The 15,057-nt window shown below is 48.7% G+C and overlaps 1 gene segment (V, D, J or C); it reads right to left on the reverse strand.

The window, feature by feature from the left end:
* Positions 1 to 15,057, reverse strand: part of LOC134373774 (immunoglobulin heavy constant gamma 1-like) — a 239,313-nt gene that overhangs the window by 145,654 nt on the left and 78,602 nt on the right. Inside the window, 1 exon segment of the C gene segment in view lies at positions 913 to 987. Within this exon segment, the coding sequence occupies positions 913 to 987 (75 nt within the window).

Here is a 15,057-nt window from a genome sequence, read left to right on the forward strand (position 1 = left end):
TGAATCAGGGGCTAACAGTAGCGCATTATTGCTTCCTGGCTGAACTTGTGTCAGTATCCACTCCAGAAAGGCCTGACTCCTGGTTGTGAATCAAGTAATAAGAATTCTAAATGTCTTGGCACTTAAAACATTTAATATACTTGAAAATCTCTCAAATTTTCAAGTCACAATTTTCTGAGCCATTTTCTCAGAATCCACTTCAACAAGGCCCTGTCTTTTAACAGTCAGTGACCGTGCCCTTTAAGATGAACACGCCATTTTCTGCAAGAACACATCATTTAAGATGATGTCATTTTCTGAAAGAATACTTTCTTTTCTCTTAGAAGCTTCCTCGCAGAGCTCAGCTGCTGCCGCCCCCCGCAGCCCCTTCCGCAAGTACCCCAGCCCCCGTTCTCACCGAGACGAAGGCTGTGTGAGCCCCCTCTCTGGGTTCACTCACACCGACGGTTCTCTTTCTGACTAACAAAGAATTTAAAATACAGCCTAGCACGAAAGACACTTCATAATTCCAAAGAAAATGTCTCACTCCGCAGTCTCTCTGGTTCTACAAACACCGCTGTCCAGGCACGTTCCTCAACCAACACTATGATTCCAGCAACTAAGTGTCTCCCACCATGGACCAAACTGTCCTCTAGCCACAGGGGTCCTGGTCTTTTCCAGCATCTCACTTGAATGTGGCCCCCGAAGCCCCCAGGGGCTCAGTCACTCCATCGCACCTACCCGATGTTATTTCAGTTTTGCAAACACGTTGGAAAATTCACAGAAACGCTGAAATCCCCAAAGCACCCCAGTCCCTGTCCCTTCCTGGCCAGCCCACCCCGGTCCCCTAGGGAAAATGACCAGCCTGGGATGCTCAGAAAACCGTACAGACAGGAGCAGAAAATGAAGACCCCCAAGAGAGGCTGTTCTTACCTGAAGAGACAGTGACCACGATCCCTCGGCCCCAGAAGTCCAAGCCATAGTAATCACAATGGTGAAATCTCCATTCTCGCCTCACAAAAAGCCTTGGCGTCTAGCCCGGGGCTGCTCCCAGCCACCCAGAGACCTGCACCATCTCCCGGTGTCACACCGAAGCTGACCATCCAGGTCACTCTACCTCGGCTCTCTGCACACGCCACTCCCTGTCTGGCCAGAGGTCCCCTAGTCACCCTACATCCTGTCCTGGACACTCAGAGGCCAGGTCACTGCAGGTCTGGGAAGTCGGACTGTAAACAGAACATTCCTAATTCACACTCAGGAATCCAACACACCCCAGACGGGCGCCTGCCCCAGAGAGCAGGTGCTTCACAGCCAGACAGAAGCCCCGATTATGCAACCGTCACAACAGCCCCTGATAATGCTCAAATAAAACAGAAAGTGGTCACCCCCAGACCAGCCAAAGAAGCCCCCTGATCCCCGACACCTGTAGCCAAACTTGGGGAAGAGGGAGGTTGGATCTCCACTTCCCATCTGGGGGGACCCTCTCCCGAGCTCCCTTTCCTAAGCGTGGTGGCTCTGACACCAAGGCCCCAATGTCCTGAATCTCTCCAAGTGCAGTTTGATTGGGGAGGGGCAAGGACTTACCTGAGGAGACAGTGATCTGTGTCCCCTGGCCCTAGACATCAAACTGGTTGTCATTTTGTGACAATTTTGCCAGGACACAGGGCAAAAACTGGCACCGGCTGTGGGCTGGGGACCATCTCAATAGGGCGGCGGGGACCATGGGACCCCAGAGGTCAAGGGGGGCCAGGATCCTCAGAGTCCCTCGACTGCAGAGGTCAGGAAGACAGGGAAGCTGGAGCCTGCGCACGTCATCTGTGTGAACTGCAGTTCCCTCGAGGACCTCTTCCCAAGTCCCCAGACTGTCCCCGGTCCTTCTAGGCTTGACTCTCAGACCCCCCAATTTTTCCCCCAAATGCAGCAAAAACCCTCCACATTGAGCAGGAGAGAGAGGTTGTGAGTGAGGACTCACCTGAGGAGACGGTGACCAGGGTTCCCGGGCCCCAGAATTCAAAATAGTCACATTGCTGAAGGTCCCGTTTGGGGGTGTGCAAAAACATCACCCCCACCTGGCCACCCTGAGCCCAGCCAGCCATGACAGAAAGCCCTGTTTCCTAAGGTCATCATGTCCCCAAACACAAAGCATGTCTCTGCCCAGCCTTCATCCCAGGAGCAAAGAGCTCCTATCCTCGCAGAAGCAAAGAGCCAAACATCCCCAGAAGGAGCCCACCGGGACCTGAGATGGCCCCACGCAGACCAAGAGACCACTGGAAATTTCTCTCTCATCTCCAGGACAGAGGAGGCCAGGCCCGACCAAGGAGGCAGAAAGAAAGCCGTCTTACCTGAGCTGACGGTGACCCGGAGACCCTGGCCCCATACATCAACAATATCACACAGGGACCCAGTCCCTGCTCCTGCCCAGATAAAAACCTGCACCCTCACGGCCACTGGGAAGGGCCAGGCCATGCTGCCCTGCATGGAGCAGAGACAGCTGATGTCCCGGCCCACAGCCAAACAGACCCAGGGCTGAGGAGGAGGCAGGCAAAGTCAAACGTACCTGAGGAGATGGTGACTCGGATGCCCTGGCCCCAGCTGTTGAAGGAGCCGTAGTAGTAGTGGCCACATTGGTGCATGTGCCCAGTCCCCAGCACACAAACAGCCCAGGCCCCAGCTCTGCCCACAACTTCTGCTTCCCCACCAGCCCGATGGTGCCGGAACCCAGCAGGGTCCCTGCCCGTCCTTGGGGGCTCCACTCAGATCTGGGATAAGAGCCAGTGGGGCTCTGGCAGGCAGCCCATGGGGGAGCCCCAGGGAGGGTGGCCTGTGTGCCCTCTGGTGCCGGACACTGACCGGCTGCAGACCCCAGGGACCTGGCCTTGTGCCTGTGCAGAGAAGACTGGGTAGGAGCTGTAGGGGAGACTCACCTGAGGAGACAGTGACCTGGGCACCCTGGCCCCAGTTATCGAAGTACCAGTAGCACAGTCCCTGCCCTGCTGCTCTTCTCATACAAAAATTCATCCTACTCTTTTGTGGCCCCATCTCCTGTCCCTGAGTCTGAGGCCAAGCACTTGGCCTAGCTCAGCACACCTGGCTCGCTGCTGATCCCAGATGCCACACTCACCTGAGAAGATGGTGACCAGGGTGCCCTGGCCCCAGGGCTCAGATTGAACCTAGGCACAGCGTGGCAGCCACATCCTGGGGGCCACAGAACCCCCAGCTGGCATCCCTGGGTAGTCACCAGGGTGCCCCAGGGACCAGAAAGCCTATTCTGTGCTTGAAGAGATGTCCCACCCTGTGCCCCCAGCATATGTCCCACCTGCCTCAGTCCCCAACCTGGCATTGGGAGTCCTTCCTGACACCTGCCTCTCACTGGTCACCTGGGTTGGATCCCGGTTTCCCTGGCTAAACCTTCTGACACTTCACACTGCTCCAAGGCTCAGTGACCACTTACCCCTCTTGACTTGTGACCTGGGCTGCGTTCAGCACCCCTGTCTCTGCCCACACCCGCTCCCCAGTACCTCAAGGGACCTTGTCCCTCATCCTGGAACCTGTTCCCACTGCGTGTCCACCTAGAAAGTCACCTTCAAAGATGGCCAGACACCACTTCTCTTCCAGCTTTCTGGGGCTCCCCACCCCTCTCAGAGCACGGCATACCCTCCCTGGGGATTGCTGTGCAGGCGATGCCCCCAAGCTCAGGCCCGAGAAGAGGCAGTGGGAGCCGGGGTTTTTGTAGAGTTGTCAGCCACTGTGTCCCCAGTTAGCACTGTGGTTCCCAGCTCAGCCAAAACCCCACGGGTAGATGGGTGGGTGTGAGACCCTGACCCCTCAGTCCTCATGGTCATTCCTGTGTTGGGGGCAAACAGTTTGCCATTGCTAACAATCGTTAAGTGTTGAAGGCTGCCTGCATGTGGTTCTCTCTCAGGAACTGGAGCAGATCTAAGGCTGGGTCTACCGTGCCACCTTTTGTCACCTGCATTTTGAGCTGTTTTCTCAACTGCAGAAAAAGGTCCGAGCAGTGTTCGGGGTTATGCCCCACCCCGTGTCCTGTGGACCCCACCAATTGCTGTTCCACTGTGGTCTCCTGTGGGGGTCTGTCGGCCCCTCGGCCCTTGCTCAGCTGTTTTTCTCTCTCTGAGCCCAACTGTGGAGCCCAGCAGTAGCCAGCTTGTTGATTCTGTGTGCTCAGTGTCCTCCCAGGGGTGGAAGGTCCTGGGACCCCACCAACTGCTGTTCCACTGTGGTCCCCTGTGGGGGTCTGTCAGCCCCTCGGCCCTTACTCAGCTGTTTTTCTCTCTCTGAGCCCCCCCGTGGAGCCTGGCATTGCCCAGCTTGTTGATTCTGTGTGCTCAGTGTGCTCCCAGGATGGAAGGTCCTGGCAGGCAGGGCTGGGCCTCACTCATGGAGGCTTCCCGGGTGCTGGTTGCGGTGTGCCCACAAGTGGCCAGGTCTTGTCCCTGTGCCCCAGAGCTGCTGGTCTTGGGTGAGGGGTCACAGCTCTGCTCTGGATGGGTGAAGGGGAGAGGCAACATGGTTTAAGGCAGATGGCCCTCCCCCAAACCCACACAGGCTGCCCTCCACCTGACCCTGGGTGGTCCTGGTGGTGGTGGTATAGAAGGGTCTTCTGCATTCACCAGCTGTCAGAACTTGGGCTTGGGCTGGGCCTCACCAGTGCACCAGGTGTGGGACCTTGGGCAGGTGGAGGGGCCCCCACTGGCCAGGTGTGAGCATGGCAGGTGTAGTCATGCATGCTCCTCTGCAGGAGAGAGACAGAGGGGCGCAGACCTGTTGGGGACAGGGGAAGGGTGACCCTGAATCCTTGCTGGGGGGAGGGGGCATGAGTGAGATGTCTGTGTGGGAGGGGAAGTGTATGTCCAGGCAGAGGAACAGCCAAGGCAAAGGCCAGAGGCTGGGACCTGTGCCTGGTGGAGAACAGCAGGTGGTTAGATGCAGCTGGATTGAAAGGTGGCCTGAGCATCTGTCACAGGCGCTGAAGGACATGGGGGTTTGTTCAGAGTTTCACTCCAGGAGGCTCCTGCTGGCACAGTGTGGGCTGCAATGGGGGTGTCTGGAGAGTGATGCCCCAGTGTGGAGGAGGGAGGATTAGGGGCACTCACTGGGGTGTGGGCAGGATTGGGGTGGATTTTGGGGGCTCTTGCAAGGGTTCAGACAGAGCACGGAGACCCCGAGATGAGGCTGGGGGCACTGGGGTGTCTCCAGGCACAGGGAGACAGTCACAGTATGTGGGCAGTGTCCTGGGCCAGGGATGATGATAGAAGATGGACCCCAGGACACCATCAGAGACCAAGGACCCATTTGTTCAAGAGCAGATGGGGCCCAGTGGCCAGGCTGGGGGAGGAGAGGAGGGGTGGGCAGGGGATTGTGTAGGAGGTCTGACACCAACAGGAGGTGACTCCGTAGCCTGACAACTGGTGGGCCCTCAGGGTCTGGGGTCAATGGCAGCTGGGTTGGGAGAGAGCAGCCTGAGGAGGGGTCGTGACTTCATGGACTCCCCTTCCCCCGTGCCTGGGCCTCAAGCCCTGTGGTGTGTGGGGGGGAGGGTCCACCCTTCCCTCTCCTCATGGGCTAGGGTCCTGCTCTTTTGGGGGCACTGGTGGCTCAGCCTGTCTTTGAGACTTGCTAGGGGGCCTCACAGTGGATGGGTGGGCTCCTTGAGCCCCAGCCCCTTCTGGAGGCTCTTCCTGTGTCCTTTTTAGGAAATGAGGGGTAGGGGCTGCCCCAGGCCTTGTGGGAAGCACCTGCTCCTGCCCTCTAGTGCCTCCGGTTCCTGACTGATGGGAGGGAAGATGCCCATCATGCCCTGCCAATGCCCCACATCCACATTCTCAGCCCCTGGCCCCCCATCTTCACCACTCAGAAGGCCAACCCGGCTGCAGCATCACCTGCCTGCAGAGGATCCTGTTCAATTCTTGCAGACCGGCGAGTCCAATTGGGCCCCACATGTGATGGGACCTGGCCTTTGCAGAGCTCTTGGAGTCTTTTAGAGAGAGTTCAGCCTGTCCTCCCTGTCTGTTCCCAACAATGCTATGCAGAGCTTGGATCTGAGCAACTCTAGTGGGTCCCATGTCCAACCTGCCATGTGGCTGGCTTTGCCTTTGCCCAGGCTGGCCTCCTTCTGTAGCATTCCTTGGCCCGGTTCTAGGAGCACCCCCTCAACCCCACCACAAGCACATGCCAGGGAAAGGACACAGGTGTTACAAAGAAGTGCCCCAGTTTGTGCCAGGTGTGCTGGCTGGGTTGGGGGAGAGGCCCACTGGCCAGGCTGAGTTTGCCTCCCAGCCTCTGCCTATATCTGGAGACTCGGGGGCTCCAACCCCACCCCAGAACACATAGCCTGGTAGGTATCTCCTGGCTTGTCTACCAGGAATGGGATGTGGAGCGAGCTGAGGACTGAACCCCTGAGGTTGGGTGGGAAGGAAGTGCCAGCCACTCAGCCCACCTGCTGGCTAGGACACGTCTATTCCTTAGCTGCTGAAAACCATCAGTGGACTAGGAGTGTCTCCCTGGCTGTGAGGGGGCCTAGACGTTCAAGCCAGGGAGAAAGGCTATTGGGTCAGTTGTGCAGGAGGAACTGGGCCAGAGAAGTGGAGGGGACCAACATCTGCTCCGGCCACTGAAATCCTGGGTCATGATGTCCACGAGATGCAGAAATCAGAGATGACCCTTGGTGTCTGCTTGGGTGACCAGAGGCAGCACTGGCTGGACCTTGATGAAGGACAGAGAGCTGCTGGTGAGCCCAGTGGTGGTTTCCCTGGCCTTCCAGGTCTATGGTGCCTCTGTGCCTTGATGACCAAACCAGGCTTCAGGGCTGTGTTTCCCTAGGTTCTGGCACTGTGGTGGACCAGATGGCTGGAACACAGATGAACTATGGCAAGGAACGTTATATCCAAGGTTTGACATCTGATGGCCTCTGCCATTGGGGAGGGTGGTCTCCATGCTCCTAATCCTGCTGCTGGTGGCCTGTGCACTGTACTCCAGGGGGAAGGTCCTTGTGGGCAAAAACACAAAAGAAAAAGTTCTTGTGGCTTCCCTTCTCAGGACCAAAGCAATACAAGAGCACAAGAGTACTGCAGTCGATACGTCAGCAGTCATTAGCAGTTACCAAAGGAAATCAAAGGAAATGATGAAAAAAACCCAGATTTTCCCTCCTTTAATACCCAATGACATGAGGGGGAAAAGAAGAGTAAAAATAAGAATAGAAAAAAAAATAATTGGGGGGTATGAACTCATGCTATGAATTTCAAAAGATGATGGTAAAAAAAAATACAAAAGATTCTGGTGCTTCATGATGTGTTCCCTGCTCTGTAGCCCACAAGCAGAAATGAAGGGTGAACAAAATCCTGAGAAATCTCACGAGTTCCTCCACATTCTTGACTGCCAGGGAGGGCCATCATACTGTATGTGTAGGGACACCTTCAGCTGCAAGTGACTTTACAATGGTGTAAACAAGGCCGGCTCACATTTCTCACCGAACAAGAAGACAGCCACGATAGGGGGCGGCCGCTGTCTGTGGGAATGTCTTGGCCTTTCCTTCAGATTGAAAGGTGGACGCTGTAGGTGGGAGCATGAAGCCCTCTCGCTAACACTTGCAACAAGTAAGAAAGGGCAGGAGCAGATGCGTTCTCATTGCTAATCTCTGGCTTTTTATACAAGAAGAGCAGCCCTGGTTTCCTCTACATCTCTTTGTGCAGAACATTGCCACACGTACAAGACTGTGCCATCCCCTGGATGTGGAAGTCCCCTTCACTCGCTGAGATCAGGGAGGATGTGCTGCTCCACAGCATCTCATTCCACCTCTTCTCTCTGCAGGGCATGAACTGGCTGCTCCTGAAAGCTGCCACAAGGAAAGGGGTGAGACACTGGGGTGAACTCTCAGTGATGAAAGCAAGAGCTTCCAGGGCTCAAATACTGAGACACATCTGTCTCTTTGGTGCAATGGCCTGGACACTCAACAAATTCTCAGAAAACACAGGTAGAGTAAATCCAACCAAGCTTGATGCTCAGCTAACCTTACACAGAGGGGCAGATCCACAGCCCTAGGGAGTAGGGGGTGTTAGGGATTTATCTTCAATATACCAAGGAAGGAAGAAGAACCTGACAAATACCTGTTCATCATTGTTTCCATACAATTCACATGGATTTATTTGCATTGCCAAGTCTTGTGCATTTTTGAGGCAACTTTCCAGTTTTTCTCCTGAGGATTGTCTTTCCTTAGTGTCTGGAGTTCTTTCCTGCCTCTTGCTTTCTCTGCATTGTTCCTGCAGATTCTTTCCTTCATAAATTTCCACATGATGGTGAAATGGGAGGGAGGAAAACAAAGTGCCCTTGCTGGATGCCCAAACTGTTTTAGAGAAAGTGCATGTTCTTTGGACAAATCTGCAGAATGGAACAGAACTGGGAAACATGGCTTCCTCAGCTCCTGGAGCAAAGAATTCTATACCAAAGACTTGGTGATGTCCCTTCACATAAAAATGTGCTACCACCACCACCATGAGCTGCTTTTTTACCAGTGGTGATGTGTCTGCTCTGAGCCATGCCTGCTCCCGTGGCCCCTGCAGCAGGTAGACCCGATCTGATCCCTTTGGAGTAGTAGAAAGAACAGGGGCTATGGTGTCTGCAGAACCATGGCTAAGCCCATATCTACTCGTATCAGGGAGTTACCTTAAAAAAGTTACTTACATGCTCTGAGCTTCAAGTTCCCACATCTGTAAAATGATGGATGATAGCATCATCCTGGTGATAGTCTTGCAGAATTACATGAGATAGTGGATATGAAGGGCCTGGTACAAAAGACACTTGGCAAATGTTATTACCTTTTGCATTCCTTCCTCCCTCCCTCCGTTCCTTGATTTCTTCCCTGATAGGATCTGAGGATACTTATCTGTCCCTAGCATGGAGCTTGAAGTTTGTCATGGAGGAAATAGTTACATTTGCCTGGGATAAATTTTTCTTGTTTTTTTCACCTTTTCTCGTTTTATATGTAATACTCATGTGCTATAGAGAGTTGGGTTTTTCTTTGTAATCCAATTTGAAAGTCTCTTTCTTTTAATAGGCAAGTTAAGACCTCTCACATTTATTGTTATAATGCATTTGTTTCATCTCAATCCTGTCTTATGATATATTTTCTATTTTAGTACTTACCAAATTTTTTTTCCATTTCAGGTTGTATTTTTCTTTTCTATTTTGTGTGTTTAATGGTTTCCTTTATATTGATAGTTTTCCAAATTATCCTTTATACTTCTTTATAAAACAAGTTTCAGTTATTTACAGTATACAGGTATGAAATTGCTGGTTTTCTCTTCCTTTCTCTTTCTACCCATCTGTACCATTGACTATGACTGTAGTTGTAGAGCTAGGGCTGTGTCTGGAGCACACAGCACCCTCAAGCCTGTTGTCCAGACTGGGTCACAAAACTTTCACACACAGGTCTATGAGCTGAGTAACAGGAAAAATGTCCTTGGAGCCTTGGTCGAAGGAATAGTAAGCTTTATTTATCACACACACACATCTAAGAGCTAAGCAGTTCAAAAAGAAACTTAGAAACTCAACTGCTACCAGCAAAGTGCAAAGAAAAAACTGAGCAGCTGCTAGCAAAGTAAACATGCTCTATTTTTAGATGGAAGCTCTGCAGTCCAGCACTGCTTCACGCACTAAAGAACACACAATAGCAACAAACTAAAAAGATACATTGGCATGCATGCACACTAACTTCACCCACACACAACTTGTTTACAAAGAATGTGCTTCATCACCCCCGACTGGACCTGAAGCAAGGGGACCTGACCAAACTTTGATTTTCCTCACAGTAGTCATAGAGCCTATGACTGTAGTCAGTAATATTATTTTCTTAGTGTTTGTGCTGTCTAATATTTTTATGTTTGTAATTGTCTAATATTCTTGACGTCTTTTGACTCTCACCTATTAGGAGTAAGGGAGTAATTCAGAAATACTCTAATCACCATGTTCATCTCCCCTTCTGATTTTTGATCTTTGTAAAATGCCTACTCTGTCAGAGCAAACAGCATTTTCTTTCCATTTTGGCAACACAGTTCTCCAGTTGTTTCAGTCTTAATCTTACAGTTAAGTACACTTAATATTTACTGTTGGTTCATGGCCCTGGCTTCTACAAGCATCTTTTGGTGGCTGACAATTTTCCTCTAGTACTTTTATTGTGAGGTTATAGAAAATTATGGGAACCTATTTTCTGAATTCCTGAATGTTTGGAACTGTTTATTAAACTCGCCTTTATTCTTGAAGGACAGATTGGCTGTATAAACTCTAGGTTACCACTTTCTTCCCCGTTGAGGATCCTTCAGATGTTGTTCCACCATTTTCTGGTATGAATGTGGCTGGTAAGAAATATAAGACCAGAGACCTCCAGGAATATGGTGGCCTAGACGTTGCCAGGATGCACTTCTCCCACAGAAGAGGATCAAAACATGCCCACTGTGAATGCCACTGTAGTCACCAGAGTTATTGTCTGATCCAGGAACCATTGCCCATCATAGAACAGCTCCCTGCAGAGCAGCAGTCCTGTGGGTGGCCTCTCACTGCAATGGCAGTCTCCATAGATGCAAGAGAGATGGCTACAACCACTGCCACCATTGCCATTGCTGCAAGCTGACTCTGCTGCTGTAAAAGACACTGCAAATGCAACTGAGGAAGTTGTAGCTACCTGTGCATTGGGTTTTGCTGCTGCTGCGATTAGTTAACTCAGCTGCTGCCAAGAACACTGTAGACATAAAGAGGAGTTGCTGCTGCTGCTGCTGCTTTTACTGCTGTCCCTGCAAGGTAACCCCACTGCCACCAAGAACAATGCCAAGGACACTGCAGACAGGAGGGAGGCAGTCGCAGCCATGAGCACTGCTGCTAAACCCACAAAGCAGCCCAACTGCCAACAAGGATGCTGCAGAAGCCAGGGAGGCATTTGCAGCTGCTGCTGCCACTACTGCCACTGCAAGTTAACCTAATTGCCACTGTGAACACCGTACCTGCACCAGTTGCCACTGTGGGCATTGCAGCCAAGCAGGCAGCTGCTGTAACCACCACTGTTGCAGTTACTGTCACCACCAGCACTTCAAGACAGCCACCATTGTTGTGCGAGCAGCACATAGCCACTAGAGCCACTGTTGCCATACAGGTAGCCTGCCAAAGCCACCACCACAACTGCTGCCACCACAAGGGTGGTCTTCTGCCACAGCAGCAGCCACAGCAGCTACTGCTATTGTCCAGATGGACCACCAATCACTGGGCTAAATTGACCCTAGGAGGATCACCAGTGGATTCCAAGGAAGGAGAGTAATAGAAGAAGCAACTGCTCTACCAAATGACTAGAAATCAACATGGAAATCCTAGAAATATGAAAAAAAAAATCCAAGAAAATATGAGTCCACCACAGGAATACAATACCTCTCAAGAGCAAGACCCCACAGAGCAGGAAACCAGTGAAATGACTGGAAAGGATTTTCAAGTAAAATCCTTAAATAAACTCAATGAGATACAAGAAGACACAGTTAGATGACACAATGAACTGAGCAAAACTATCCAGGATATGAAGGAGGAAATCTATAAAAATATTAATACTTTAAAAAAGAGTGTAGCAGAACTGATGGAACTAAAGGAATCATTCAACAGAACAAAAAACAACACAAAACAAAACACCTGACAACTTAAGCAGCAGGCTAGAGCAAGCAGAAGAAAGAATTTCTGATCTTGAAGATGGTTTCTCTGAAATAACTCAGGCAGATCAAAAAAAAAAAAAAAAAAAAAAGGGAAAAAGACAAATCTAACAGAGCTAGCAGACCACCTTAAGAACACAAACATCTGAATCATGGGTATTCCTGAAGGGGAGGAAAAAGGAAAAGACTTTGAGAACACATTCAATAAAGTAACAGCAGAAAATTTCACTGGTATAGGGAGAGATATAAACCTTCAAATTCAGGAGGCTTGAATATCCCCACAGAATTTCAATCCAAAAGATCTTCTTCAAGGCACAACTATAGTCAAACTAGCAAAACACAAAGGCAAATAGAGAATCCTAAAATTAGCAAGAGAAAAGCATCAAGCCACCTATAAAAGTCACCTGTAAGGGAGTCTCCATCAGGCTAACGGCAGACTTCTCAGCAGAAACTCTACAAGCTAGAAAAGAATAGGATAATATATGCAAAATACTAAAAGAAGAAAAAAAAAAAAAGCCAGGCAAGAATACTATACCCAGCAAGCCTATGCTTCAGAAATGAAGATGAAATCATGTATTTCTCAGACAAGCAAAAACAGTGAGTTCAGCAACACACAACCTGTTTTTAAAAAGGTTCTATACAGCAAAAGAAACAATTAACAGGGTGAAAAGACAACCTAAAGAATGGGAGAAAATATTTGCAAACTATGCATCCAACAAGGGATTAATATCCAGAATATACAAATAACTCAACGAACTCAACATAAAGAAAACAACTGACCCAATTCAGAAATGGGCAAAGGAGATGAATAGACATTTCTCAAAGGAAGATACAAAAATGGCCAACAGATGCATAAAAAAATGCTCAACCTCACTCAGCATTAGGGAAATGCAAATCAAAACTGCATGAAGATATCGTATTATCCCCATTAGACTGGCTATTATCAAAAAGACAGAGAATAACAAATGCTGGTGAGGATGAAGAAAAGGGCAATGCTACTACACCGTCGGTGGGACTGTGATTTAGTAGAGCCATTAAAGATAACGGTATGGTGGTTCTTCACACAATTATAGATAGAACTGCCATATGATCCAGGAATTCCACTGGGGTATATACCCAAAGGAATGGAAATCACCAGGTTGAAGGGATACCTGCACTCTCGTGTTTATTGCAGCTCTACTTAGAATAGCTGAGAGTTGGAACCAACCTAAATACCCATCTTTGGGTGACTGGATAAGGAAAATGTGGTATATTTGCACAATGGCATAGTACTCTGTCATAAAAAAAGAGTGAAATACTACTATTCACAGCAACAAGGATGAACTTAGAGAATATCATGTTAAGTGAAATAAGACAGGTACAGAAAGAGAAATACCACTTGTCCTAACTCATAAGTGGGAACTAAAAATTTAACAAATAATTGAAAAGAAAGAAAGAAAGATATTACCAGCAGAATAATTTCTTGAACTTTCAAGAGGAGAGAATGAAACTGATACTACCCAAGATATGAAAGGGGGGGGGGTAAGGGAGGAATTGACAAAGACTATGAAGAAAGATTACATTTTATACTGTTAAATATACTAATTATCCTGATTTGAACATAGCATATGACACACAAGTATTGACATTGAACTCTGTACTTCACAGATATGCAGATTCAGCATGTTACAATTAAAAAGAAAAAAAAAAAAAGAAATATGAGATCAGCCTGTTTCCCCTTTGTAGATGATTTGGTATTTTTAAATGCTGCCCAAATTAATTCATTCCAAAGTTAACCACCAAAATAACAAAATACAATTAGTTTAAAAATGTAATTCAAAAACTCCACCCTGAAATAAAAGAAGACTGTTCGTGTCTTAATAGGGTACACAGAGCTGGAAAGGTGACTCCTGAGACAGGTGTAGTGGATGCACTGACTTCACCTCTCTCTTAGGGACTCTGATTATACATATGTTATATCTTCTTTGCCTGTCTTCTGTATCCAGCACTTCTCTTTAATTCTGTAATAATTTTACTTCTGGTCTGTATTTCATCACATCTGTCTCTCACCTGCATGCTCCTTCCTGTGTTTTCCATAGGGTCTGTTTGTCCTTTTTCTTTATGCCCTTTCTGCTTGTCTTCATGGAGGGTTTTTTGTGTGTGTGTGTGTGTGTGTGTGTGTGTGTGTGTGTGTTTTAATATTTATTTTTTGTAACTTTGGCTGGACCATATTTCATCTGTTCCTGTCCACTTTTGATCTCTTTTCTAGACACTTACACTTGGGCTTCTTGGTTTTCCTTCATAATCCAATCTCTTTATTATTTTTTTATTCTTGAATAATTATTTGGCTAAAATGCTCATCTTATTCTTTGGTAGCATTTTTCTCATGAATATTTCCTTTTCTATTGGTACACTGTGCTGCTGTTTATAAGTAATTGATACTGTTCCAGTTCGAGATTTTTACTCATTGCTTCATGAATTAAACTCCTCTGGGCCTGCTGTTTGGTGGTTGCCCCGGGTGGGAGAAGAGGAGCCTTCCTCACTTCATAACCCAAGGGCTCTCTCAGTCTCCACTGCCACAGCGACAAACAGCTCTCAGCAAACACGGCTCCCAGGTGTGAATCTCTGCCAGGCCCAGTGCGCTCAGCTTCTCTGAACTGGATGCAGAAGGACTTCCACGGGTGGTGGTTCGTGTCCTGGCTCCTGTACTGGTCAGTTTCAGGATAAGGCTTTTGAACTCTTAGGGGAAGTTCCTGTATTTAGGAAGTGTGTGTTCACTGCCCCTGTGTCCTCACACCCACTGTTGCCTGTCACGTGTTCACTTCCTCCCATATGGCCTCTGCCTGACGTCAGCTACTCTTGTCACCTTTACAAATATTTTGGATTCTGTGGGTTATGTCTGTTTTCCTAGTTTTACTAAAAATGAAAATTGCCATTTAAAAAAAAGTCTACATTTCAATACAGCATTTATCCAAAGGAATTAAAGTTGGTATGTACACCCCATGTTCATCACAGCACATGCACAGTAGCCAAGAGAGGGAGCAACCTATGTGTCTCCAATCAGTGAATAAACAGAGAAAATATGGTATATCACACAATGGGATACCATCCAGCCTTAAAAAGAAAGAAACTGTGTCATTTGCAACAATACAGATGACCTTGGAGGACATTAGGTTAAGTGAAATAAGCCAGGCACAGAAAAATACTGTGTCATCTCACTTATACTTGCACGTGGAACCTAAAGTACTTAAACTCACAGAAGTAGACAGTAGTTACTGGAGGCTGGGGGAGAATTACGGAAATGTTGGTCAAAGGATTCGAAATTTCATTTAGACAAGGGGAATATGTTTGAGAGATCTATTGTACACCATGGTGCCTATCATTAAAAAATGTATGGTTTTCC

This window comes from Cynocephalus volans, chromosome 3 (assembly GCF_027409185.1).
Source record: "Cynocephalus volans isolate mCynVol1 chromosome 3, mCynVol1.pri, whole genome shotgun sequence".
Taxonomy (NCBI): domain Eukaryota; kingdom Metazoa; phylum Chordata; class Mammalia; order Dermoptera; family Cynocephalidae; genus Cynocephalus; species Cynocephalus volans.